This window comes from Petaurus breviceps, unplaced genomic scaffold, assembly GCF_028583685.1.
Source record: "Petaurus breviceps papuanus isolate PSGF00001 unplaced genomic scaffold, PetGlider_PUasm1.0 174, whole genome shotgun sequence".
Lineage (NCBI taxonomy): Eukaryota > Metazoa > Chordata > Mammalia > Diprotodontia > Petauridae > Petaurus > Petaurus breviceps.
In genome coordinates this window covers 69,555,112-69,582,220 of record NW_027185761.1, presented here as the reverse complement: position 1 = coordinate 69,582,220, position 27,109 = coordinate 69,555,112, and the positions used below count along the sequence as shown (strand labels likewise).

The following is a 27,109-nucleotide window of genomic DNA, read 5'->3' as shown; positions in this document are numbered from 1 at the left end:
GATGGAAAAAGAATCTCAAAAGCTTACTGAAGAGAATAATTCCTTCAGAAATAGATTGGAGCAAATAGAAGCTAATTACTTTATGAGAAACCAAGATACTATTAAACAGAGCCAAACAATTGAAAAAATAGAAGGCAATGTGAAATATCTCATGGGGAAAACCACTGACCTGGAAAATAGATCCAGGAGAGATAATTTAAAAATTATTGGACTACCTGAAAGCCATGATCAAAAAAAGAACCTAGAAATCATCCTTCAAGAAATTCTCAAGGAAAATTTCCCTGATATTTTAGAACCAGAGGACAAAATAGAAATTGAAAGAATTCACCAATCCCTTCTTGTAAAAGATCCCCAAAAGAAAACTCCTGGGAATATTATAGCCAGGTTCCAGAGTTCCCAGATCAAAGGGAAAATATTACAAGCTGTCAGGAAGAAGCAATTTGAATATTATGGAAACACAATCAGGATAATACAAGATCTAGGAGCTTCTACATTAAGGGATCAAAGGGCTTGGAATATGATATTCTGGAGATCACAAGAGCTAGGATTAAAACCAAGAATCACCTACCCAGAAAAACTTAGTATAATGTTTCAGGGGAAAATATGGTCATTCAATGAAATAGAGGACTTTTAAGCCTTCTTGATGGAAAAAAAAAACAGAGTTGAATGGAAAATTTGACATTCAGATACAAGACGCTAGAGAAGCATAAGGAGGTAAAAAGGGAAAAGAAATCATAAGGAACTTATCAAAGTTGAACTATTTACATGCCTACATGCAAAAACAATAATTGTAACTTATGAAACTTTTCTCAGCATAAGGATAGTTGAAGGGAATATAAATATATACATGTATACATACATATATATCTATATAAGAGGGCATATGTGCATACGAATACATATGTGAGTGTGTATATATATGTGTACAGGTATACATAGACAGAGGGCAGAGGATCAGTTGAATAGGGATGATATTTAAAAGGTGAAATTGAGAGGTGAGAGAGGAATATAATGACAGGAGATGGGAAGAGACAGAATGGGGGTAAATTATCTCATATAGAAGATGCAAGGGAAAACTGTTACAATGGAGGGGAAGAAGAGGAATACAAAAGGGAATGGGTCAACCTTACTCTCATTGAATTTGGCTTAGGGAGGGAATGGCATACCCACTTAATTGGGTATCTTGCCCTACAGGAGAGTAGGGGAGAAGGGGATTAGAGGGGCGATGATGGAGGGGAGGGAAGGTTGGGGGGGAAGGGTAGTTAGAAGCACAGACTTTTGAAAAGGTACAGGATCAAAATAAAGAATAGAACAAGTGGGGGGCAGGATAGGATGGGGGAAAATATAGTCAGTCTTTCACAATATATCCACAATGGAAATATTTTGCATAGCTACACACGTACAACCTATATTGAATTGCTTATCTTCCCAGTAAGGGTAGGTGACGAGGGAGGAAGGGAAAAATCTGGAATTCAAGCTTTAAAATCAAATGTTTTATTGTTATTATTATTTTACATGCAACTGGGAAATGAGATATACAGGCACTGGTATATGGAAATCCATCTTGCCCTACTGGAAAATTGGAGGAGGAAATGGGAGGATATAGGGAGAGAATATTGGGGGAGGGGGTATACAGTGGGATTTCTGTTTTGGGGTGGTGGGGAGGGGAAAGATGGGGAGAAAATTTGTAACTCAAAATCTTGTGGAAATGAATGTTGTAAACTAAAAATAAACATAAAATTTAATTTAAAAAATAGGTAATAAAGATCAGGTGGGTGTGCACATAAATAAAAATAAATTCATGTTTCTGTCCCAAGGAAACAGACTATCCCAGATTCCCATAACAGAAAACATCACCTCCACCCTTCCAGTCCTAAAGGCTCCAAATGGTTTTCCCTTCTTTTCTCTCCACAATGAATTCATTACTGATCGCTTGTATCTTGCTGCTTCTTTTTCTACCTTCATTTAACCATAGGCATCTTTTTTGCAATGATGAATTAGATGTTCCCATGTTGGGCATCTATTTCTGAGAACTGGAAACATTCTCTTATCTCTCCTTGTATATCTTCCCCATCAGTTTGAGAGCAGAGTTTGTTTTTGTGTCTGTTCTGCCTGTCTTTGTATCTCCAGCACTAACCACAGTGTCTGATACATAGTAGGTGCTTAATAGGATGCCAGTGAACTGAATGACTGATGTCATACTTGATAACAGTTTGTGATCCAGAATAACTTTATGCATATATGTGTGTATATACACGTACACATATGTACACATACATGCATGTATGTGAATGTATGTATTAGCCAGAAATTGTTTGTAGGTGTTGTCCACTTGTCCCATAGCAGTTTTCTACTGTGAGTCAGTCTTTCCCTGCCGTGGTATATAATATTAATTAAGTTTCTACCAGACTTGTAATCTTAAGTTTGAGCTATGACCTTCTTCTCCCCTTTTTTTCATGAGGAATCCAGGCACAAGCCTTCTGGTTTGACAGAACTTGCTAGAGTCTGTGCCCCTCTCTTACCACCTTACAGTACCAATGATCATCTCCACGTCTAGATGACCCATCAGTGTATGAATTCAGTGATGTTCAAATGATGATGAAATAAAACATTGGTCATGGGTTCTGAGGGAATGAGTATTTCTTAACTGGAAGCTGTCCATGTTTTTAAATGCCTGTCTGTCTTAGCTAAAGATAGAAAAGCATGAGCAATATTGGACTGCTGTCATCCTTACATTCAAGTGTGTTGATTCCTAACACTGCACATGGAATTGTTATAGTCTAAGAGTGGTTAAGGGAGCCATATAAAGTTTGTCCGAAAAAGAGCTGTGGCTCAGTAATAGTTTTTTTTTTTAAGTAGTCCCGTGACCTTTCAATGGCCTGCTATGCCATGAATGCGGCATGAGTGATTCATTCTCAGTATGGCTGGGATCTCTGTATATATTTAACATTATATTTCAGTCTAATGGTTTTGCAATCTTAGTGAGTTCTTAAGTCGCCAAGCACACTGTGCTATGCATTGCTTGTGAGGCTGGCGTGGTTATTATAGTTTTGTCTGGGTGAAGCAGTTTTGGGTGTCTGTTTTGCTTTTCTAGATGCATTAGTGGTGCATTATTAATGAAGGTAGAAGACTGTTATTTTGAGGCTTGGTTAGATTAGGAAAGAAAGAGCATAGAAAGCACATGGGGGTGATTTAAGAGGATAATCCCACCAAAGAAGCACAGTGGCCTGGAATGAGTGCTGGGTCTGCAGTTAAAAGAACATAGATCTAGAAAGGGAAGGGGTCCTCACACATCCTCTTGTCTAATCCCCTTTTCACAGGTGAGAGAACTGAGGCCCAAAGAGGGTAAAAAGCACTGATCCAAGGTCTCACAGACAGAGGAACAGGATTTGCACTCAGGTCGTCTGACTTCAGAGCCAGGAATGCCAAGTCAGGGAGAGCTGAGTTCAAATCCTACCTCTGACAATTACCAGTTGTGTGACCAGAAGCAAGTCACTTAAGTTCCTTGAAGCTCAGGCAACTTTTTATGACTGTACATTGTAAATGGTTTGCAATATGGAATCAAAGGTCTTGTTGGGAAATGGCAAGGTTCTTGAATAATCTTCAAGTTTCTCCCCGAATCAAAAGGGCCTTCTGTTTGGCACTCACATTTCTTTTGGTGGTGGGTATGGTTCTGAGCCTTGTATGACCACCAGCTCCAAAGAATTGGAGGGGAGGATGTCCCATGCCAGGGAAAGCAATGTGGGAGATATGAGAAAGTGTACACCCTCACTTTTTGTCCTTCCAGAGAGCAGACCTTAGGTTTCTGAGATCTCGTTGTGTAGAAAAATATGGTGGTCATTATATCCTGGAGAGGGAACCAGGAGAAACAGCCTCAAGGATGTACTCAGAGAAATGTAGAACCACAGACCAAACCACTGGCAACTTACTGACCAGCCCAAAATTACAGACCTGGGGTGCAGAAAAGATGGTAGCCTCCTCAGCATAAATGAGGAGGACTAGAGCAGATATGAATTTAGGGAGTTTGACAGCTGGAAATAAGACCATCACAGTGTGGGGAATGGCAAGTTCATAGGGGGTACACCTCTTCTAACGTCTGCTCAAGGTTGAGCATGGAGCTAGTACCCACCATCACTTCTTTGTACTGACAGAGAGCCGGGACCTTAAATTCCGGAGATCTGGGCTGTGTGGAAGAACATGGTGGCCCTTATGTTTTGGAGAAGGAATGTCCACACGAAGGGATCCCAGATCTCTAAAGAATATGAGGTTCCAAGATGAGCATGATGCCTCGTTATTTCTGGATTAGAACACTGCTTGCTAACCTAAACGTTACGACTTAACCCATCAGAACATCCTCTTATCACACCAGCTCACAGGACACTGAAAAGGAAAAATCTTCATTTAGACTTCCAAATTATTGAGGTGGAATATTCATAGCGTTTGGAGGTGGCCAAGAACTCACTAGGTTCCAAGATTACTTAGATGAGGTTGCACTAATTAGCAGATCAATACATGAAAACAGTAGTAAAACTAAGCTGAAGGCGTCAACTGCATCTTAGAGCATCATAAAAAATAAAATTTTGAGGAAAAAGGAAATAAAACCTGACTACTATAAAGGGAAGCAGCAGTGGCCTGCAAAAAGTGCATTAGCTTTCTCATCAGACAACACAGGTGTAAATGCACCCCTGCTCCTTCTCCCAATGTCTTCTCCCCTCTGCTTCCTCCTCTGTAAAATGAGGGAGTTTGGCTAATGATCCAGCTCTGAAGACATGAACTTTTGATCCAGAGATTTACAGCTGAGGGATGAGTTAGACAGAAGAGACACCAGGAAGAAAGGCAGCAGGATACAGCAGAGAGTGCTGGACTTGGACACCAAGTTCAAATCCTGCCTGAGGATCTTTGTAATCTGGCCAATTCACTTGGCCTTTCCAAGGTTTGGTTTCCTCATCTGAAAAATGGGCATAATAGTCACATTATCCTCACAGAGAAGTTGAGCTTGTATGTAAAGTGCCTTGAAAACTTAGACATGCAATATGAATGTGAATTATTACTGTTACTGTTAATGATTGCATAGATCTGTCCATAGAAGAAAGATTAAGTCCTTGGACCTGGAGTTCTGAGATAACATTACCAAAGAGCTCTGAGGCCATTCTGGATACTGCAATGAACCTGTTAGAACTGTCTCCAGTCTTCCTTGATGCTGCATGGCACAAAACAACAGAAAGAGCCTGGGGTTAGGAGCTGGAACCCAGGAGGTCAAATACCACCCCTGCCACATATGGCATCTGTGACTCTGGGCAAGTCACTGTGACTATCGAGGCCTCAGTTACCTCATCTGTAGAAAGAGAATATTGGACTGGGTATCCTCCAAGGCCCTTCCAGCTCCGAGTCGAAGGGCAAAGAGCCCTTTCTGTTGAGGGATTTGGTGGGAAGAACAGCAGCCAGGGGAGAAAAACAGATTCAGAGAGATGGCATGGCATCAAAGAAGAGCTATTGCTGGAAGTCCAAGGGCACCCAGTGAACAAAAGAGCAGAAAGGATCAAATGGCACCGGCTGCTCCTTTTCTGATGGTTTTATGTAACTCAGCACTTAGAAGGAAGGATAGGCACATCTCACCCTGTTTAAAGCTATATGGCCATTGACAACTCCTCCTCCTCTTCCTCCTTCTCCTCCCCCACCTCCTCCCCCTCCTTACATCTCCCGCTCCCTCCCACCCCTCCTCCCCCCTTCCCCTCCCTCTCCCTCCTCCTCCTCCTTCTGATGAAGAAAATATGGTGTTTTCTGAAGGCTTTTAGTGACCCCCACACAACTTCCCTGTTGCTGTGGAGGGCACATCATTCTCCCAGTTCCCTGGGCTCAAGTGACCTGGGCCTTTCTTCAGTGGCTGGCTCTCAAATCCTATCTCCCCCAATCTGTTGCCAAGAGGCCACCAAGTGGCACGCACCATCGGTACATAGAGCTCTGGACTTGATGTCCGGAAGGTCTGAGTTCAAGTCTGATCTCAGGTACTCACTAGCTGTGTGACTGCGCATCACATAAGCTCTATCTGCCTCAGTTTTCTCAGCCATGAAATGGGGATGACAGCAGCATCTGCCTTGAAGGACAGATGTGAGGATAAGATAGCATTGTGAAGTGCTCAGCACAGCGCATAGTAGACATTATATGAATCCTTATCCCCCCCATATCGAGTCTGTTGCCGAGCCTGTTTGTCTTCCCTTTGCCGCGTTTCCTGGATATGTCTCCTCTCTCCTCTGACACTGCCCCCCTCCCCTGGCAGGCCCTCCACACCTCATGCTTGGATATCACAATGGTTGGCTCTAGGTCTTCCTGCCTCCGTTCTTCGTCCTCGCCAACAGTCCAGTCCCATGTTTTGGATGGTTTGATAGAGGAGGGGAGAAGGGGCTTGATCTAGATGCTCTGAGTCGTTTGTTGGTGGGGCTGGACAGGGCGGCCTCAGAGACGCCCTTCAGCCCCCAGGCTCCGGATTTGGTGACTAGATCTCCGGCCTTCCGACCCCAACACAAAGTTTGTTCTTTGATCCTGTGACCTCTTCATTGGAAAAGGTTCAGCAGGAGCCCTGTGAGGGGAGTGCGTTGAGCTGGTGCGTCACTATGTGACATCCCACTATGTGTCCACAGCATGCTACACTCAGAACAACATCCCTGATGAGGGACCATCCAGTGCTGTCTAAAAGCTTGGGCTGGGGAGGAGGGGTGACTGTGGCCCGAGATATCTGCCTCCTGGCAGCCTCCACCCATTCATTAGTCTTAACTTGGCTCTCGGTCATATGACATCTTTGGGAAGCCTGAAGGACAGGCCTAGGACTCCCTAGATGTCTTGTCTTTTCCAGGATGAACAGCCCCACTTCCATCCCCTGATTTTCATATGGCACTAACCTGAAAGGTCATGCAGAGTCTGTACTAAGCAGTGACAACTTCCTGCTTCCCACACACATGATAAGACTCTGCAGCCTAAAAAACCACCCTGTTACCAACTCTTCATCTAGAGCTCTTTTATCCAGAATTCTGAGCCATTAGGGCAGAGTGGCACCATCATTGTGCCTGGAATTCTGATGCTGATTGGTCTTCATAGGCTTTATATACTATTCATGGTTTATGGAAATAGGAGCAGGACATGATCTTGACCAACTGTGGACCATTTCTATGAGATCTCTGGGAATGGTCCTAAACAAAAGCCAATGGCTGTTATTGTTCATTTGTTTAGCCCCCAAAGAGAAAGATCTCTTCATTTAGAGGTTCCCAAGTGAAGCCCAATGGTCAGTCCGTGTGTCTTAGAGCGTTTCCGTGGAATGTGTGCCTTTGTTTATAATCCCTGGGTTTAGCATAATGCCTGGCATAGAGTAAACACGTGATAAATGTTAACTGATAGACTGACCAACACGTGAGGGACAATTTCCATAAGTCCTTGCATTTCTAGGACTCAACATTAAGAAGTTCTATGATCTAGAAGTAATTGCTCACTGAGAGTTGCTGGCGTCACCCACTGGAGCGGGGTTTTTATTGTCTCCATCACCCACTGGGCACTTAATTTGACTCTAGGGATGATTTATTTCCCCCCCTTTGGATATGACTGTTTTCCCAAGAAGTGACTTGTGACCGACCTTCCTCAGTGTGTAAACTCTCAGGGCAGAACTGAGAACAACATTTAGCTTAATTTGAAGAAAAGTCTTCCTGTTCAAAAGTGGAAGGGCTGCCTTAGAAGGTTAGGGGACCTTTCTCCCAGTCTTCAAGGAAACACTGGGGGACTCCTTGCCAGGTAGCTGGAGAGGATCCATCATTCTCCACCCTCTCCATGGAAGGAGGGCCCCCAAGGCAGCCATCCCTCCATTTTGAGCTAGCTGCCTTCCTTGGGACTTCACTGTGCCCTCAGGCTGGGCACTCTCTCTGGGGCGCCCCCTTTTCAGCTTTATGCGTTCTCCCACTCATGGTTAGCTCCTGGAGGATAGGGAGCATCTTCCGCTTTATTTAGCATCTACAAAGCGGGTGCCGTCTTGACTTGGCCAGCGTTGATCAGTTAATCCTCTGTGGTTTACAGTCTTACGGTCAGCAGAGGCACCATTCCCACAGCTGGGGAATGTTTCCCAGTCAGGCTGTCAGAGCTGGAATTTGGATTCGAACCCTGCTCTTCCTGACTACATGACTGGCCCTGTCCACCACCTCACATTGCCTCTGGCCTGTCACTAGGAGTCACTTAAAGGTTTATTGGGTTTAATCGAATTAGAGACTTCCAGGAAAATGAGGACTTGGAAAAAGCTCTCAGATTTCGGCAGAAGCTCTTCCTTCAATCTTGGTTGGTGCCGGCGTGGGCTGCTGAGACAGCAGCCTGCCTAGAGCTCCACAGTGCTGGACAGCAGCTGTACATGGGAGGGGGCAGGGGATGTCTTGGATAGTCCCTCACTTTCGTGTTGCTGGGCCCTAAAGCCCTCTCTCCCTCTCCCCAACACACCCTCCGAACATGGTGAGGAGGAGGTGGCTGGGCAGAGCCTTGGGTGATCCACCTGGCTCTGGGGTAGCTGGAGACAAGGTGCAAAGGCCAGCACGACCTCGATTAGCAAAGGTGGAGCTGTTCAGGGTAGCCCTTAAGGGCTTCAGCACAGTATATATAGGTACAATCTTTGACTAAAAATTAATCGCCCACCTTTCCCCCCCCTGTCAACTTCTTATATCCTGCTTAGAAAAAGATGCATTGTCTTCCCCTTTCCCCAAAGAAAACTTCAGCCCCACCCCCACTCTATCACCCCATCTGTACTTGCACACTCACCGATCTGAATGCCCTCAAGCTGTGCAGCACTGACCCTTCTTGCCCATCAATGACTCTCTCTCTCTGTCTCTCTCTCTCCTCTTCCCCCTCCTCTCTTTCTCTCCCTCTCACTTTCTCCCTCCCTCTTTCTCTTTTTTCTTCTTTCTCCCCCCCCTCTCTCCTTCCCTCCCTCCCCCCCTCCCTTCCTGTGCCTCTCCCTTTCCTCTCTCTCCCTCGCTCTCCATCATTCTGTCCTATACCTCTCGGCCCGTTCCAGCTTTTAGCTGCCTCTCTGCTCTCCCCACTTCCCTCACCTTTTTCACATCCCTGTGCCCCCAGCCCCGGTTTCAGTACCAGGCTCTGCCGGGCCTTGCTGCGCCTTTAAGTTCACCCCTCCTCCCCGTGACTCCTCCCGCCCTCGCCCGCTGCCGGTGTCCCCTCCCCCCTCCCCCTCCCCCCGCATCCCTGGGTGTCTCCATCCTGCCGCTCGCTCGCTCGCTCGCTCCCTAGCTGGCTTCTTAGTCCCTGGATCTGCCGGTGGGTCGGGCTTAGCCTCTGCCCGCCGCCCGCAGCCGCTGGGCTCAGCCCAAGTCTCCCTCCAGCTCCCTCCATCTCCAGCCTCCCGGAGCAGCAGCCGCAACAGCAGCAGCAGTCTCAGCCATGGCCGACATCAAGACGGGCATCTTCGCCAAGAACGTGCAGAAAAGGCTCAACCGGGCTCAGGAGAAGGTGTGCGAGGGGAGCGGGGCGGGGGTTGGGAGGAAGAGGGTATGGGACTGAAGGGGAGAGGATGACGGAGGGGGAGGGGAAGCCCAGGGAGGGGGCGGCTCTGGCCAACTTGCTGGGGAATCCCTCCTCCCTGTGATCCCTCCTCCCTGTGCCCACAGCACCCAGGGGCACACACCACGCTGCAACACAGCACGCCCACACACACACACACACACACACACACACCACTCATAGACATCACCACACAAGCCATTAACTTGATACCACACAAGGACACAAAATCCAGAGAAGCACAGCACGGACACAACACATACACACGCGTACACAACAACGAGAGAGACGGCGCACGGAAAGAACATACAACAGAACCACACAGACCAACTCACACTTCTGGACCCGAGCTCTGGGGTCCTCAGGCTGGGCTTCTTGGGAGGTCTCCCTCCTCCTTCCTTCTCTGTCCCTCCCCCGTTCCCAGGAGGTTCCCTGAGATTAGGGGTGTCGGGGAGTGAGGAGGAGGACGCCTGGGCTGTGTTCAGGAGAGTTGCCCTGGAAAGGGGAAAAGGGGGAGGGGCGCCTGGAGGGAGCAGCAGGAGGGGAGTCGGGGGATTCGGGCTGGAGGAGGGATTTGCAAGCATCCTTCCCTCAGGTCGGCCGGGCGCACGCACCGGGTTGCACACGCGCACTCGTGCTCCTACACCAATCCCGAGTGGGTGCCTCCCCCGCAGCGGCCGCGGGTGACCTCCCTCCCTGAGGTGGTGGGGGTGGAGGTCAAGGAGCTGAACCTAGGAGCTAGGGGTGCAGGCCATCCCGGAGCTCACCGAGATGAGGGCTGGATGGGCAGAGGGAACAACGCGGCTGCGTCGGCAGACCCTCCCCTTGCTCAGGGTGCACTTGACTGCAGTGGGATGGTGAGGTGCAAGGGAAATGCTGCCCATCTCTCCCCTGGGACGGGGGAGAGAAGCATATAGCTTTCTTAGCAGAGCCCAGACATCTTGGACCTCAGAACTAGGGGCCGAGAAGGCCCAGGAGCCGGGGTGCCAGGGTACCTCTTCGGACTGTGTGTGGCCAGGGCATGTTGGTGCAATATGTCCCAAGCACAGGGACTCAGGCCTCTCTGACTGGGCCTGTACCGCCTCCACCCACCCAAAAGGACGAGGTGGTGGCGGTGAGAGGGTGGATGGTGTAGAGCCCAATTGACCATCACAAGAAGGTCAGAGAGCATCTCTGGGTTCTGGTCGGTCCCTTTGCAATGATGCCTTCTGCTAGTGGGCGGAAGAAACAGATGCTCGTTTCTGTCTAGAAGAAGATCTAAATTCAATGACAGTCTGGGATCTGTAGCAGTGTCCCCTGTGCATGAATGCAGACAGCAAACTTGCCTCACTTCTGCACCCCAATCGCCTAACGTGTTTATTTGTGCCTCGAATGGCTAGTTTCTACATTGTTGCTGAGCCAGGGACCAGAAAAGGAATCTTACTGGGGATCACAAGGCGGTGTGTGATGCCGGGTTGTATTCATGTGGTGGCAATATTTTCCACCCTGGGGAGGGTCCCAGGTGTAGAATTGGTGCCTCTCTCCCTTCAAGGCAGGCAGGCTTTCCGTGCACTATTGCAATTAACTCGAACCTTTCTGGGCTTATACTACCACCTCCCAAATTTATAGCCCTGGGAGAATTGGGGAGGGGGGGGGACTGGAGTAGGCCTTCTCCCCAGAGGGGAGATCATTGTCTCTGTGATCCATCCACTCTTGCTGCCTCTGCTCAGCATCTCTGCACATGCCCACTGCCAGCCTAGTAAGAGGATTGTAATTCTTTTAATATCCACCCAAGCCCTTCTTGAACACCTGTGACCTGTCTCCTGGGCTTCTCATAACAGCTCAGTGACCCAATGTTCCAAGTGCTTCCTGCAGGGTTTCCAGGTCCTTAGTAACTGAACTGGTGGGGCGTTTGGAATTGGCGCTGTGTTACTGTACTACTCTTGTCTCTTTTTTCCCCCTCCCTCCTTCAGAAGTAACATGAGTTGTCTGGATGAAGCATTGGAATACATCCACTCCCACCTTCAAAAACACTTCCCCTTCTCTCTCCTTTTGTCTTCCCCCTCTCTTTCTTCTCTCTCCTTTTCTTTCTTCTTTTTCTTCTTCCTCTTTCTCCTCCTCTTTCTCTCTCTCTGTCTCAGCTGGTGAAATGCAGGGTGGTATATTGGACAATACTGGATTTAGCGCTAAGGAGAACGGAATTTGAATCCCAGCTCAGTAGGGTGATTTGGGATGAGAAACAGAGAGCCAATGGAGGGAATACAGGCTTTGGCGTCAGAGAACTGTAGCAGTAACCACACTGACATACCCAGGATGGCTGCTAGCACAGGTTCTTAGATCTGTTTTATTAGGAAAGATAGCTATTTAATGGGTTAGCAATTTTTAAAAATTACATTCACTAGTTCAGGGGAAAAGTCAGCACCCCGAACTTCAGAGAAAATCAACAGAGAAAATACAGAGGGGCAGCCAGGTAGCACAGCGAGTAAGAGCACCGGCTCCAGTGTTGGAATGACCTGGAGATCAAATCCCGGGCTCAGACACTTAGCACCCACCCAGAAACACCTGGCCGTGTAACCTTGAGCAAGTTATTTAACCCCGATTGCTTATTTAAAAAAATAAATAATAAAAAAAGAAAATACAAACAGAGAAATAAAGACCAACAGACAGGGCTTCTAACTGTCTGAGAAATTAGCACAGACCAACAGACAAATCCAACTCTCTGACCAAGGTAATACATACATAGTTACCAGAGAGAAGCACCAACATGAGTTTTTCAATGCCTCCTTAATGGCTACCCAGAGTCTCATCTGGTCAAATTACTAGAACGCTTTTCCAATGAGGAAGCCCCAAAGCACAATGCCAAACTCAGAGGATATACCCTTTTTAGAGCCAGAGGGTGTTACAGCCTTTGTGACCTAGAGACAGAGCATCCCCTAATCAAGCTTCCCTTAATGGGCTCCACGTGAAGCCTATAAATGGGCAGAGAAGAGCTTCCTACTTCCCATTCCCATTATAAGGATGTGGGTGCATACTATTTGTGTACATAAGTCCTTTTCCTTTTTCTTTTTTCTTTTTTTTTTTTTTAAGCAATTGGGGTTAAGTAACTTACCCCAGGTTACACGGCTATTTCTTTTTTGTGTGGGTGTTAAGTATCTGATGTCCTTCCTCTCTAGCCTCTTTTAGAAACCCTGCATATCTACAATTGTTCATGCCTGGAACCTTCCAAGCAAGAAGTTTCCAGGTTTTTAGTTGATTTGTGTTTCTATGTCTGCGATTTTGAGGATGAGGAGCCAATCAGATCCACTTGAACTGACCCCCACTAGAAAGTTCCCTGAGATGCCTTGATCCTGGGGCTGCCTTGTTGAACAAAGTATCAATGGTCCCAGGAGGAGATTGGTGTAATGCTGGGCCAAGTCCTGAAAACAGCCTTTCACTGTAACCATCTTTTACACTGTCCTCAAGACCATTGTGCCTGAGGCTCCATGACAACTGTGGTCAGATCCCTGCCCTATCATAGTTCTGGTTTAGTTGTAGCAGTCTTAGGCTCCATGTGGGACTGCACCAGTTTGGAGGCAGCAGGCCCAAGCCCATTAGATTTGGGGGGGGGGGTCATTGTGCTGCTCTAGTTTGGACACTCTCATCTGCTATCCTAATCTGGAGGTGTTATGCACCCCTATTACTTGTCCTATGTTGCGCCTGCCTCCCCCTTGGTGCTTCCTTGGACCTCTCTAATTAAGCTATATGGCTTCCAAGTGATTATTGTTTTGACATTGAATAACTCATCTAATTCTTCAGCAAAGTTACCCAACAAAGAACCCCCACCCTTGTGTTGAGACAGAGAAATAACCTAGAGGCTAGAGTGCTGGATTCGAGTCAGGAAGACAAGAATTCAAATCCTGCCTCAGTGCCTAGCTGTGTGACCTTGGTCTTGGTGACATCTTCCTGCCTCAATTTTCTCATCTGTAAAATGAAGTCAATAATTGCACCTACTTCACAGGCTTATGAGCATTAAGTGAGATGAGGCATATAAAGTGTGCTTTGCAATCCTTAAAACACCATATTATGATGTTATTGTCATTGCCTAAAAGTGATGAGCCCCTCCTGGAGGACAGAGTCTATAGCTTCAGTCCAATCATATTCAATTGAAGAAATATTACCAAGTGCCTATTATGAGCAAAGCACTGGCCTAGCCTCAGTGGGGGATACAAACATCATTAAGATAGAGTCCTTTCCCTCATGAAATTTTGCTCTTTAGCAGAGTAAATAAAAGAAATGCATGGATAATTATCACTCAAGGCAAGCTATCATTAATGCCAGGCATGCTATAAAAGCAGAATGCTAAAGGGGGCCTGAAGGAAGGAAAGATTACATAGGTTGTAGGGAATTTGAAAGTGTGTCAAGGAGAAGGTGGTTTGAACCAGTGTTTTGATGAATGGATAGGATTTAATAGTCTGCAAGTAGACATTTATTAAATGGCTTCTATGTGCTAGACACTGTGCTAAGCCCTAGGTTAGGGGTCTGAGGGGTTGGATATGAGGTCCAATGGGCCAAGACAGTAGGGAGAGAATGGAATAAAGAAATATCTCTAGTGAACCATTCCAGGGATCTGTTCATGGGTTTTTAGTTTAACATTTTTTATGAATGAGTTGGATTTTACAAAGCCAAACTCTGTTCAGATTTGTAGAAGACATGAAAGTGGGAGAGGTAGTTATGTTGGGGAATAAGATCAAAAAAGATATCACAGGATTAGAATCAGGGACTGACTTTTAGAGGATGAAGTTGAATAGCAGGAAATATATAAGTGTGTGTATACATATTTGTTTTTTAAAAAATAAACTCCTAAGTCCAAGCTGAATGAGGTACAGCTAAGACAACAGTTCATTTGAAGAACTTTTAAGGGTCTTAATGGTGTTGTTTTATTGTCCATAGGAGTCCGTAGTGTGACATGGCATCCCAAAGGGTTAATGCTATCCTAGACTGCATTGGAAGACATATTGTCTATAACAAGGTTAGGGATTGTTTTTCTGTTTGGTGTTCTGGTCAGATTACAGGACTATAATTATTCTTTGTTCAGTTGTGGGAACCACATTTTAGGAGGAAAATCAACATGATGGAATGTGTGCAGAAGAGGATAATCAAGAGGGAGAAGGAACCAGAGATCATTCCATAAGAAGATTAATTGAAAGAACTGGCCATGTTTAACCCAGAGAGGGGAAGAAAAAAAGGTACATGAAAGCTGTTTTCAAATATCTGAAGAACCATCAAGGGATTCCATTTATTTCTCATGGTTCTAGAGGGGCAAATGAGAAGCAAAGGGCAGAAGTTTCCGAGAGAAAGATTTGGGCTTGATGTAAGGAACTTCTTCCCAGTAATTAGAGCTGTTCAGAAATGTAATGACTCTTTCAGGAGACTATGGCTTCTCTTCACTAGAGCTCATCAAGAAGAGGAAGGATGATGACTTGGGCATCTGGGAGTATTTTGTAGTGAGAAATCTTATTCAAGTGTGGGTGGGACTAGGTGCTCTGTGAAGTTCCCATCAGCTCCGAGATTCTGTGATTCATATAACTGTTAGTATTCCCTATATGAGATATGTGTCCAATGACATACAACTGGAGGAAATGAATGACATTTAATATTAACTTTCTTGCAAATGAAAAAAGAAGACATAAGTTGATTGAAACAGAATGAAGAGATTGCTTCCATGTTCTCCGTGCAACAGCAAATACAGGCATTGATGCAGTTGGTTTTATCATATGCCTAAAGTCAAGAAGGAACATCATTTCATGAATCCTTGGTCATCTCGTCTTTTGTTCTCAGTGATTATAAACAAAAAAGACGACCTTAAGTAATCGCATCTTGTTCAACACAATCTACTTGAGCATGAAGAGAGGTGGAGAAGTTATGTAAAGAACTTTATGGGATCCTCCAAAACAATTCCATGTATGCATATATTGGTACTCTCCCTGCCCACTGGAGGTCAATGCCTTGGTACAAGTGAATCTGGGATGATGAAGATCATCAGAAAAAGCCTTGGTCGCATTTCTTTTTTTTTTTTTTTTAAAGCAATTGGGGTTAAGTAACTTGCTCAAGGTTACACGGCCAGTTTTTTTGTGTGGGTGTTAAGTATCTGAGGCTGGAACCAATCCTGGGTCCTCCTGACTCTGGGACCAGCGCTCTTACTCACTGCGCCACCTAGCCGCCCCTAGTCGCATTTCTAACAAGGGAATTCCCCGTTACCCTTGGTCACATTTGGGGTATCGAGAGCCTCCGACCTGATGTTCCGTTGGAGAGTTTCTTCTGCAGCCACCTTTCGTATTCTCCATGGCAACAGTTGTTTTTAAGTAGTGTTGAACATCCAGCCAATTTTCAGGACTAAGAAGACTGAGTCTTCTGTATCTAATTAACATTTCCCATCCACTTCTGCCAGTTGCTGGCTCTACCTAGACCCATTCCCAAGTTCCTAAGGCACTTTCTTCCAAGGATCATGGGACATAGACCTGGAGCTAGAAAAGATGTTTAGAGAGCTTCATGTCTGTCCCCTTATTTTATAAATAAGGAAATTGAAGCACAGAAAGGCTAAGTTTATGACCCAGGGACACACACACTACTGAGACAAGATTTGAAAAGGAATCTTCCTGATTGCCAAGAAAGTCCTCCATCCATTATAAAATGGTGCCTTTCACTGAGCCGTGGTGCATCTCCATGAATGGTTACTTCCAAAGTCCTCTTTATAGAAGCTTAGAGTTTTCATCCACAGGGAGGGTCATTTCACCCTAGAAATCAGTGGCTTCTTTTAAAAAAATGTTTTTATTTATTTAGCACTCTTTTCCTTTTAAATTTTGAGTACAAAATTCTCTACCTCCCTCCCCTCTACCATTCTTCCCCCACCCACTGACGAGATAAGCAATATGACACCAATTGCATGTGAAACCATGCAAAACATATTTCCATATTAGTCGTCACAAAAAAGCGAAAAAAAAAAAAAAAACAAAGGAAGAAAATTATACTCCAGTTTTCACCCAGAGTTTATCAGTTCTCTCTTTGAAGCTGGATAGTATTTTTTCATCATGATTCTTTTGGAATTGGCTTGGATCATTGCATTGATCAAAGTAGTCAAATCTTTCTCAGTTGCTCATCATTACAATAGTGCTGTTACTGAACACAATGATCTCCCAGTTCTTATGTTTCTTTGCATCAGTTCGCATGTCTTGCCACGTTTTATTTTTTTCCTCAAACCTCTCCTTTCATCATTTGTTATAGCACAATCCATCACATCATATACCATAACTTGTTCAGCTATTCCTCAATTGATGAGCATCTCTTCAGTTTCTAATTCTTTGCTACCACAAAAAGAGCTGCTATAAACATTTTTGTACATATAGATCCTTTCCTCTTTTCTTTGATCTCTTTGGAATACAGACCTAGTAGAGGTATCGTTGGATCAAAGGATATGCCAGTTATATAACACTTCGGACAGAGTTCCAAATTTTTCTCCTGAATGGTTGGACCAGTCTACAACTCCACCAAACAGATCATTTGTGTGTCTATTTTCCCTTATCGCCTCCACCATTTGTCATTTCTTGTAGGTGTGAGGTGGTACCTTAGAGATTTTTTTTTTAATTTGCCTTTCTCTAATCAATAGTGACTTTGAGCACTTTTTCATATGACTAGAGATAGCTTTGTTTTCTTCTGAAAACTGGCTGTTTATATCCTTTGACCGTTTATCAATTGGGGAATAACTGTTATTTTTTTATAAATTTGACTCAGTTCTATGCTCAACATATTTTAGAAATGGGGCCTTTATCAGAGAAACTTGGAGTACAAATGTTTGATATTACTTCATTACCCATATTCCGGGATACCTTTTTAAATAAATGTGGTTTCTCTGATCTCTTTTAATTATATTTATTTTTGCTTTTGATTTGAGATGGTGATTGCTACCCTTGCCCTTTTTTTTTTTTAGTTCATTGGGAGCATATTAGATTCTGCTGCAGCCCTTTATTTTAACTCTGTGGGTCTTTCTGTTTCAAGTGCATGTCTTGTAAACAACATATTGCTGGATTCTGGTCTGTAATTCATTCTACTATCTGCTTCTGTTTTATGGGTGAGCTTATCCCATTTACAGTCACAGTTATGATTACTAACCGTGTATTTCTCTATACCTCATTTTCTCCTTTCTTCCCTCTCTCTCTTTCTCTCTCTTGTCCCTCCTTAGAAGTCCATTTTGTTTCTAACCACTTCCTCCCTTCATATGTCTTCCTTTTTATCATCCCCCCTTTCTCTTATCCCCTTCCCTTCATATTTCCTTATTGGGTAAATTACATTTCTATACACAACTGAGTGTATGGATGTGAGTTGTGCATATATGCATATATGTATATATGTGTATATTCTTCCTACTTTGAACCAATTCTGATGAGAGTGAAGTTCAAGCAAGCATTGCCAGCCCACCTTACCCACCTTTTCCCTTCCACTGTAAAAGCTCTTCTTTGTGTGCCTCTTTTATGAAAACAATTTTCCCCATTCTACCTCTCTCTTTCCCTTCTTCTAGTACATCTCTATTTCTCACCCCTTCATTTTTTTGAAGATTGTTCTGGCACAATTGACCCACAACCATGCCCTCTGTCTATGTGAACTCTTTTTAACTGCCCTAATAATGATACAATTCTTAAGAGTTACACGTCATCTTCCTATATAGGAGAGCAAACAGACTTTGAGACCTTTATGATTACTTTTTCATGTTTATGGGGTTGTTTGTTTTTTGCTTCTTCTGAGTCTTATGTGAATGTCAAAATTTCTACTCAGCTGTGGTCTTTTCATGAAATTCCTTTATTTTATTAAATATCCATTTTTCTCACCAAAAGATTATATTCAGTTTTGATGGGAGTGATACTTGATTGTAATCCTTTGCCCTTCAGAATATAGTGTTCCAAGCCTTCTGGTCCTTTAATGTAGAAACTAAATCTTGTATTATCCTGACTCTGGCTCTGTGATATTTGAATTGTTTCTTTTTGGCTGCTTGCAATATTTTCTTGCAATATTTGACCTGGGAGCTTTGGAATTTGCTATAGTATTCCTGGGAGTTTTTATTTTGGGATCTCTTTTTAGAAGTTATTGATAGATTTTAAAGTTTCTATTTTACCCTCTGGATCTAAGATATCAGGGTAGTTTTCTTTGATGATTTCTTGAAATATGATGCCTAGGCACTTTATTTAATTACAGCTTTCAGGTAGTCAAGTAATTCTTAAATAATCTCTCCTTGATCTATTTTCCAGGTCAGTTGTTTTTCCAACAAGATATTTCACATTTGCTTTTGCCTTTGTTCATTCTTTTGGCTTTGTTTTATTGTTTCTTAAAGCCTCATGAAATCATTAGTTTTCACTTGCCCCATTCTAAATTTTAAGGAATTATTTTCTTCATTCAATTTCTGTGCCTTTTTATTTTACTTTATTCTTATTTTACCACCAGGCCAATTCTGTTTTTTTAAGGCAATAGTTTCCTCAGTATTTTTTGTTCCCCTTTCACCAAGGCAGGGGTGGGGAACCTGTAGCTTCCCGGCCACAAGTGGCCTTCTAGGACCTTGGGTGCAGTCTTTTGAATGAGTCCAAGTTTTACGAACTAATCCTTTCACTAAGGGGATTTGTTTGGATTCAGTCACACTTGAGGATCTAGAGGGCTACATGTGGCCTCAGGGCTGCAAGTTTCCCACCCCCGCACCAAGCTGTTAATTATATTTTCATAATTTTCTTGTATCAGTTTCATTTCTTTTCCCAACTTTTCCTCTGCCACTCTTATCTCTTTCTTTAATTATTCCAGGAATCCTTGTTGTGGTGGTTTTTTGAGGCTCAGTTTGTGGCTGTTTTCATATTGTTGTGATCTTCTGAATTTATCTTATGGTCTTCCCTGCCACTGTAGTAGCTTTTTATGGTCAAATTATTTTTGTTGTTTGCTTATTTTTTCCAGTTTCTTTCTTGACTTTGAACTTTATGTTAAAGTTGGACTCTGCTCATCTGGCATTGTCCCAAGCTTCAGACTTTTTCATGATGCCCTTTTCAGGGCTAATTTTAGGAATCTGAAAGCTTTTAGTGCTTCCCAGGTGGTGGTATTAATTCTCTTTTCACGATTTTCTTGCATCATTTCTTTTATCAATTTTTCTCTTACCACTACCCATGCCTTATAGAATCTCTAGGTTTATAGATAGCCAGAGCACTTATTAAACACCTACTATGTGCCAGAACCTATGCCAAGTTCTGGAGATATAAGTACAAGCATGACCATCCTTGCTTTCAAGGAGTTTAGATTCTAAGCGATGGGGAAAGAAAACACATAGAGGGTTCATGGAAAAGGTAGGTGGGAGCCTACAAGAGCTTCTTCCTAAATAAGACTGTTCCTGATTCCTCCCTTCCCACCCCACTCCCACCTCACCCCCACTAGCTCTCTCTCCCTCTTATAATGACTTTGAATATATATTGTTCTTCCTTACTTGTGTGTATATTACCCACTGTCCTTTTTTTTTCTTCCCTTGACCACTAAATAAATGGAGGTTCTTTGAGGGCAGGCACATGTTTGGTTTTGCCTTTACAAAGGCATTTAACACAGTACCCAGCACACACTAAGTGCCTAATAAATATTTATTGGATTGGGTTTAAATGAACATTTCCTTAAAAACAACTGCATTTGTAGAATAAGCCAGACTGACTTATAAGCAGGCACCCTGTGGTTCTGCTCTGGCGTTGTGTTCCAGCTGGGATGTGATAACTGTCTGGGGAAGCCCACATGGGGAGAGGTCCAGTTAGACCTGAGCTGGCCCGTGTGGGACAGACCCTTGATTGTCCTTGTCTTATGCAAAGATCAGCTCTTCTGGGACCTTTGGCTCCTCCTAGCCCCATCACTGGTTCATAACTGACTCAGCCCCTGAATAATAAGCCTTACAAAGTTCCTTTTGTAGTGGCCAACCCAGGCTCTGACCCCACTGGCCTTCAGAGCTTTGATGAGAGGCAAGTCTCTTTTTCTGGGTTACCCTGAATTCAAATTAAAAATCCTGATGAGAGCACTTGCATTCTTTCATGTTACTGACACAGTAGAAAATTGTAACTAATGAGAAGGGCTCACTTATTTCAGGGGAACCCTAAACATTAGTAGGTCATGGGTTTTTCTTTTGGAGAAAAATGGAAAAAAGCAGGCACTGATTTGCTGCATGATGTTATATTCTGTACTACATAAGCCCCTGCTGTGCTAAATTAAAAAAATATCTCAGAAAGAAATGTTCTATGGCTGCTGTTTACTCATCCTGGATGCAGTGTATAGAGAGACAACTTGGAACCGGAGGGTGTGGGTTTGAATCCCAGCTCTTATTAATCCCACTTTCTATGTCTGAGACCCGATAGAAATCCTACCACCTCTCTGGGGCTCAGTTTCCACATCTGTAAAAAAAAATTAGGCAGTTGGACTGATATTTGAAGTACCTTCTCATTCAAATCTCATTACAAAATGCTGGAATGCACTAATAAAGGGCTGGTTTGTGGAGTGATGGGGTCCATTAAGTGGACATGTGTTCATAAATAACAAAGAACATCAAAATTCATGTTGTTCATGGGCAGGGAGACCAGCTAGTGAGTCTGGGAGAACCCCAACCTATGATTTCATTGTTATAGGGAGCTCCAAGGGAGGAACTCCCTCCACTCATGCAGACTAGTACTTGCTGTACAATTTATGGTCTTGGACAGTTGCTTGGGTAACCGAGAAGTGAAATGACTCACTTAGGGTCACACAATCAGTATGTGTCAGAAGTGGTTTTCCTCTGTATCTGCTTTGACATGCTTCCTCTCTGCTAATGGAAATACTGTACTGGAATTTCTTAAAAGCATTTGAAAAGTGCCTCAAAAAGTCACTATGAACAAGATGGAGATATGACAATGAGACAGGAACAGGACTAGATGGACTAAAGACAGGAAGAAGAAGCGGACTAAAAGGGTGATTTGTTCAAGAATTTCAACATAAAAGAATGTCTCTAGTGAAGTACCACTGAGCTCTAGATTGAGAAAATCGGTGGTATAAAGATGGGATGAAGAAGAGGTGACTGAACAGTTGGAAAGGATCTGGGGGTTTTAGGTCTTTTTCATATTGACCTGGAAGTTCAGTATAGTCAATTACATGATTGACAAATCTAAGAAGCAAATGCAAACTTGGGTGGCATAAATAGAATTAGTGTCCAGAATGAGGGCAGTGACAGTCCTACTGTGTTCTGCCCAGGTCAGATCACATCACTAGAATTGGGCTTACCATATAGAAATTCTTATCGAGATTCTGTTTTACAAAAAAAACAAACAAAAAAACCTTAGAGGCATAGCTAATGTGTTTGGTGAGACATTTTCAATGCAAAAAAAAAAAAAACATCCTGAGAGGCTAGAACAATAGGCTAAATCTGACAAAATAGAATTTAAATGAGATCATTTTAAATACCTGCACTTAGGTTAAAAACAGAAACAGCAACTTTGCAAATGGAAGATGCACCTGTATCTCAAGGCATGACAACAACAATTTATGCAGGAAAAAACATCTAATGATTTCAGTTGGCTCCACAGTGAGATAAAAACTCAACCAAAAGCAGCACTTATTAATAATAATTCAATGTATACAATACTTGACATTTTATAAAACATTACCCTCAGAGAAATTCTGGGAAATTAGTGTGAGTTTGTATAAACTCTTTTTACAGAGGAGGAAACTGAGTCTCAGAGAGGTCGCATGGCTATGGAGTGGGAGAGTTAGGACTTCAAACTCCAAATCCAGTGTTCTTTTTTTTTTTTAAACCACACCACAGGACCTCTCCCTACCTCATTGAAGTGGTCCATCATTAGAGGAGAGAAGTCTTCTACACTCCCTCACAATTCTAACATTTTCTTAATGAGTGACTTTCCAGAGAACAAAAGCACATTTCTCTGATTCATCCACCATCACAAGTAACATCATTAAGGGTTCATCTAATGAGTTGCTGCCATTCTTGGCTTTATCACCTCTTGCTCTTAAGTTGTATAACTCAGTGACCATTTCCATTATCATTATAATTGGGTGGCCCTTTTCTCCTTTTTCTTCCCTGTCCAAACTTTTCCAACTTGGATTATAGGCCCTTTGAAGATAACAGGAAAGTAGTCAAGGTTCAGAGTGAATTTTTTCATTCATCTAGTGTCCATATCTGCTTTAAGACCCAGAAGATTCAAATATTTCACTTTAATGAAATCTCAAAAACACAACTCAAAAAAAAAAAAGAATTGTGTTCAGTTCAGCTCACCATTTGTGAAGGACTTTGCCATTCTAGAACTGGTCCAGAGGTGGTTCAAGAGAGGGAGGGAAATTAAAACCATGCTCTATGAAGATCAGTAGAAGGAATGAGGCTGTTTAGCCTGGAGAGACCACAGACAGATGACACAAGAGATTAGTACTCCCTGAGAAATTAAAGGAAAGAGAAAATGGCCTCCAGTTACTAGGTAGAGCCTATTTTGTGGTTTTATGAAAAAAACTGGACAAGAGTACACAGAGGAAGAAGAGAAGGCTTGTGAATCATCGAGCGGTACCTGGCTCTTAGCAACTGGGATTTCACACTAGCCTACCAAAATGTAGAGGGCTCAGACAGAGAACAAACACCCATTCAGCTAAGCCAGGACCTAGCATAGTCTGACATGATTTCCCCTCCTGCTCAACAAATTTCATCTAGGTTATCTTCATTCTCCTAGTACTTTCACATCATGAATTGCAGAATTCATCTGAGAATGAATTTTGTGCTGCTTTTTCCAGGCTCTAAGATTGCTAGTTATAGGTGTGGCGAATTGTGAGGGAGGAGGAGACAACATAGTAAGCAATTGTCTTCTTCTCTAAAATTACCCTATGTCTGGTGTGTGTGTGTGCATATATTTCCATAAACATATACATATACACATGCATATACATATATATCCCCACGGTTATATTTTTGTGTGTTGTCTCCCACGTTAGATGTGAACTCCTTGATGGCAGATACTATTTTGCTTTTATTTTTGTACTCGAAGTACTTAGCACAGTGCCTGACATAGGGAGGATGCTTCAGAAATGCTTGTTAATTGATTGATTGGTACATACATTAAAGGGTCAAGCCCTATGCCTTACATTTCGCAAGACAATGAACAAAAGTTAGTTGAACTGTCAAATTGAGTGGTGAAAGATCTCTTCAAGCCTTAGGTTAGTGGGAAAGTTTCTGGGATGATCAGAATATGGAGGAGGGGCAGGCATAGAACTGCATGTTGTTTTAGGTCTAATCATCTAGTCACGTTCCTGATGAAGTGCAAAGGGGAGTCAAACACTTTGGGAAGCAGCTCCACATTAGGACAAAACGGCTGACAGTGTGCATATCAGTTAACATCAGGATCCCAGACTAACCCCTGCTCATGTTTCCCTTTGTTCTCCCTATTATATGGGAGGCTCTTTCTGGGTCACCAGAAATCCTAGGGCTGGTCTCACCAGCATATGGAGCATTTTTTTCTACATTTACTTTGTGGAAATTGCTGCTTGTTTGTTTGTTGTTTAAATAAAAGGTGGGGAAGGTAATGGGTCACTTCAACCTCAATATAGTCATTCTAGTTAACGTAGTTGATTAACTATTTAGAGTACAGCTCAGAGGCAATGCCAGCTGTGAAGATTTAGAGTATCCACCCCAAGTGTTCACACAGACTATTTGTGCCCAAGCTGCGGCACAGCATTCCAAGCTTGTTTTGGTCTGATCAGCCACAGTCGGATACATTGAAATTTGACTTTAGCATAGAGATGTCACTTTTGGTCCTCTTGGAGAACAAAGGGCAACTACCAACTAACTAACTAAAGTATTTGCTCTCGTGCTGGTGAAATTCCCAGAACAAAGTAGTCCTTCCCTGCTTCTGCTTGGGTCTGCCTGCTCACGTCAAATCCACCTTAAAGGTCCTCGTGGGAACCTTCCCCCAGCATTTTTGGGCATGGTAGAAGTGGGATGTAGCCATACTCTGAATCTAGGTTCTAAATCTTCATACTATTTGGTCTAGCTTTCTACCCTAGACCTCTTCCTACTTCCTCTAGATTCTAGTATTTTTAGTTTATTTGTTTTACTGTTTTGTCATTGTGAGGAAGAGGACTTGGCACAGTGCCTGACACTTAATAAGCACTTAATAAATGCTCAATCACTGATTGATTAATCTTTCATTCATCTATTTACCTGTCTTACTGCTTTGTGTAGAGTACAGGGGTACTCCTTAAGAATGTAAGTGCATCTAAGATGTAAAGAATCAAATAATCTAATTTCAGAATTCAAAGGGACTTAGGCAGCATCTGATCCAACACATAACTCAAAAAACCCACCAAATCATATACAAGAAATAGTCTTACAACCTCTGCTTCAGTATCTCCAATGAGGCAAAAGCCACCAATGACCAAAGCGACCCAGGCCCCTTTTAGCACCCTCTAATGTGAAGTGGGGTTGGTGATGATGTTGCCATTCATTCCCAAAAATTCATTTCCCATGTGATAACTCTTCAAATACTCCAATGTAACTCTCATGTCCTTCCTGAGTCAGCTCTTGCCAATGTTAAGCCTTCCCAGCTCCTTCCTCTTTGACTCATATGTCGTGGACTCAAGACTCTTCCCCATCCCGGTTGCCCTTTTCTGAGCCTTCTCCTATTTATCAAACTCTTCCTAGACTTTGGAACCCAGCACTGAACCTCATTTTCCAGCTGCTGTCCAGCTAGCGCAGTGTGTGGGGTGGAAGATGTCTACTTGGTCATGCCTGGAAGCCCTCTCTATATCTCAGTGCAGCCCAAGATCATATTTTATCTTCTGGCTACTATATCACACTAATGACTGCATCATTAACATATGAGGAGAATATTCCAGGCATGGGGGGCAGGTAGGACAGCATAGCTGGGTTATAGAAGGACATGGATGGGAAGAATACATAGCAAGAATGGATAGATAGGAAGGGACCACACTGGGAAAATCCTTAAATACCAAACAGAAGAACTTACATTTGGTCCCAGAGGCAATAGGGAGTCATTGAGATTTATTGAGGAAAAGGTAATCTACACTCAAAGAAAATCATCTTGTCAGTCATTTAAAGGATGGATTAGAGTGGAAAGAGACTTGAGATAAGGGTTCCAGTTAGATTTTTATTTTTTACAATTTTGAGATGAGGAATAATAAGGGCTTGAATTGAAGTGGTTACTGTAGGTTGAGAGAAGGGGATGTGGGTTCAAGATGTTAGAAAGAAAGAAAGCACAATATTCAGTAATCTATTGGATATGTCACTAAGTAAGCATGAGGGTCAAAGATGACACAGAAGCCTTGGGAGACTGGGAGATTGATGGTATCTTCAATAGAAATGAGTAGTATGGAAAAGAGGAGGGTTTACAGAGAAAGATGGTCAGTTTTGTTTTAGACATATTCAGATTCTTACAGAGCATCCAGTGTGAGAGGCCCCCAAAGGCAGGTAGCTGGACAGGAATGTAGCTCAGCAAAAAGACAAAGTCTAGTTATAGAAACCTGAACATAATCTTCCTCAAGGTGATAATTGAACCCATGGAAGCTGATGAGATCAGCAAGTAAGATACCACAGAGTGAAAAGAGAAGAGTAGCTAAGATAGAGCCTTAGTGGATATATGCAGTTAATGGACAGAACATGGACGAAAATCTAACAAAGAGTGATAGCAAGTAGACAGACAGATCAAAGGAGAACCAAGAGAGAGCAGAGTAAGGGAAACCAGAGAGGAGAGAGTACTAGCCAGAAGAAGGTGGTCAGCATTCCAATTGCTGTAGAAAGGCCGAGAAGGAAAAAAAAATTGAGAAAAGGTCATTACGTTGGTAAAGAGATCATTGTTAATTGTGGACAGAACAGTTTCAACTGAATGATGAAGTAGAATATGGATTGTAGAGGGAGAGGAGGGAGCGGAGGCACCAAATTTTGATGGCTTTTTCAAGGAGAAGAGGAGTAGAGGTAATAAGAATATCATTTATAGCTACTTAGGGTTTGCAAAGCACTTGGTAGACATTTTATTCTCACAACAGCCTTGGGAGGAAGACACTATGATTATCACCATTTTACAGATGAGGAAACAGAGATAGATTGAAGTTTAGTGACTTGCCTAGGGTCACATAGCTAGTAAATATCTGAAGCAGGATTTCAATTCTGGTTTTCCTGACCCCAAGTCTGTGCATTATCTACTTTGAGATAGCTAGAGGGCGTGGTCAAATCAAATGAGGTTTTTTAAAGATGAGAGACACTTGAGTATATTTGTAGGCAAAAGGGAAGGAGTCAGGAGATAAGGAGTTGGAAGATTAAAGAGGGAGTGGGAATATAGAGGTGGCAATCTGCTAGAGATTATGGGAGAGAATGGAATGATATGTGGAGCCATCTTCCTTGGCAGGGAGAAGAACAACCTCATCATTAGAGAGTGAGGTGAAAGAGGAAAGAGAGAGACAGAGACAGAGAGAGAGAGACAGAGAGAGACAGAGAGAGACAGAGACAGAGAAACAGAGAGACAGAGAGACAGAGAGACAGAGAGAGAATCACCTTGCCAATAAAAGGTTTTTATAGTAA

General features: G+C 43.2%; 1 protein-coding gene, 1 long non-coding RNA gene and 1 pseudogene across 3 annotated transcripts in view; 2 read left to right on the top strand and 1 right to left on the bottom strand.

The window, feature by feature from the left end:
* Nucleotides 1–1,478: 1,478 nt before the first annotated feature.
* Nucleotides 1,479–5,631, bottom strand: LOC138158467 (uncharacterized). The gene is made up of 2 exons (XR_011167657.1): nt 5,331–5,631; nt 1,479–5,200 (listed from the first exon to the last, which is right to left on the bottom strand). It is a non-coding gene; the product is annotated as an uncharacterized lncRNA (long non-coding RNA).
* Nucleotides 5,632–9,224: 3,593 nt separating this feature from the next.
* AMPH (amphiphysin) overlaps nt 9,225–27,109 on the top strand; it is a 188,166-nt gene continuing 170,281 nt past the window's right edge. For both annotated transcript variants that reach the window (XM_069084385.1, XM_069084384.1), the window contains exon 1: nt 9,225–9,489. In XM_069084385.1, the coding sequence (XP_068940486.1) occupies nt 9,421–9,489 (69 nt within the window). In that variant the 5' untranslated portion in view covers nt 9,225–9,420. The remainder of the gene's footprint in view (nt 9,490–27,109) is intronic.
* The window catches only part of LOC138158312 (E3 SUMO-protein ligase KIAA1586-like), a 22,363-nt pseudogene continuing 4,804 nt past the window's right edge, over nt 9,551–27,109 (top strand).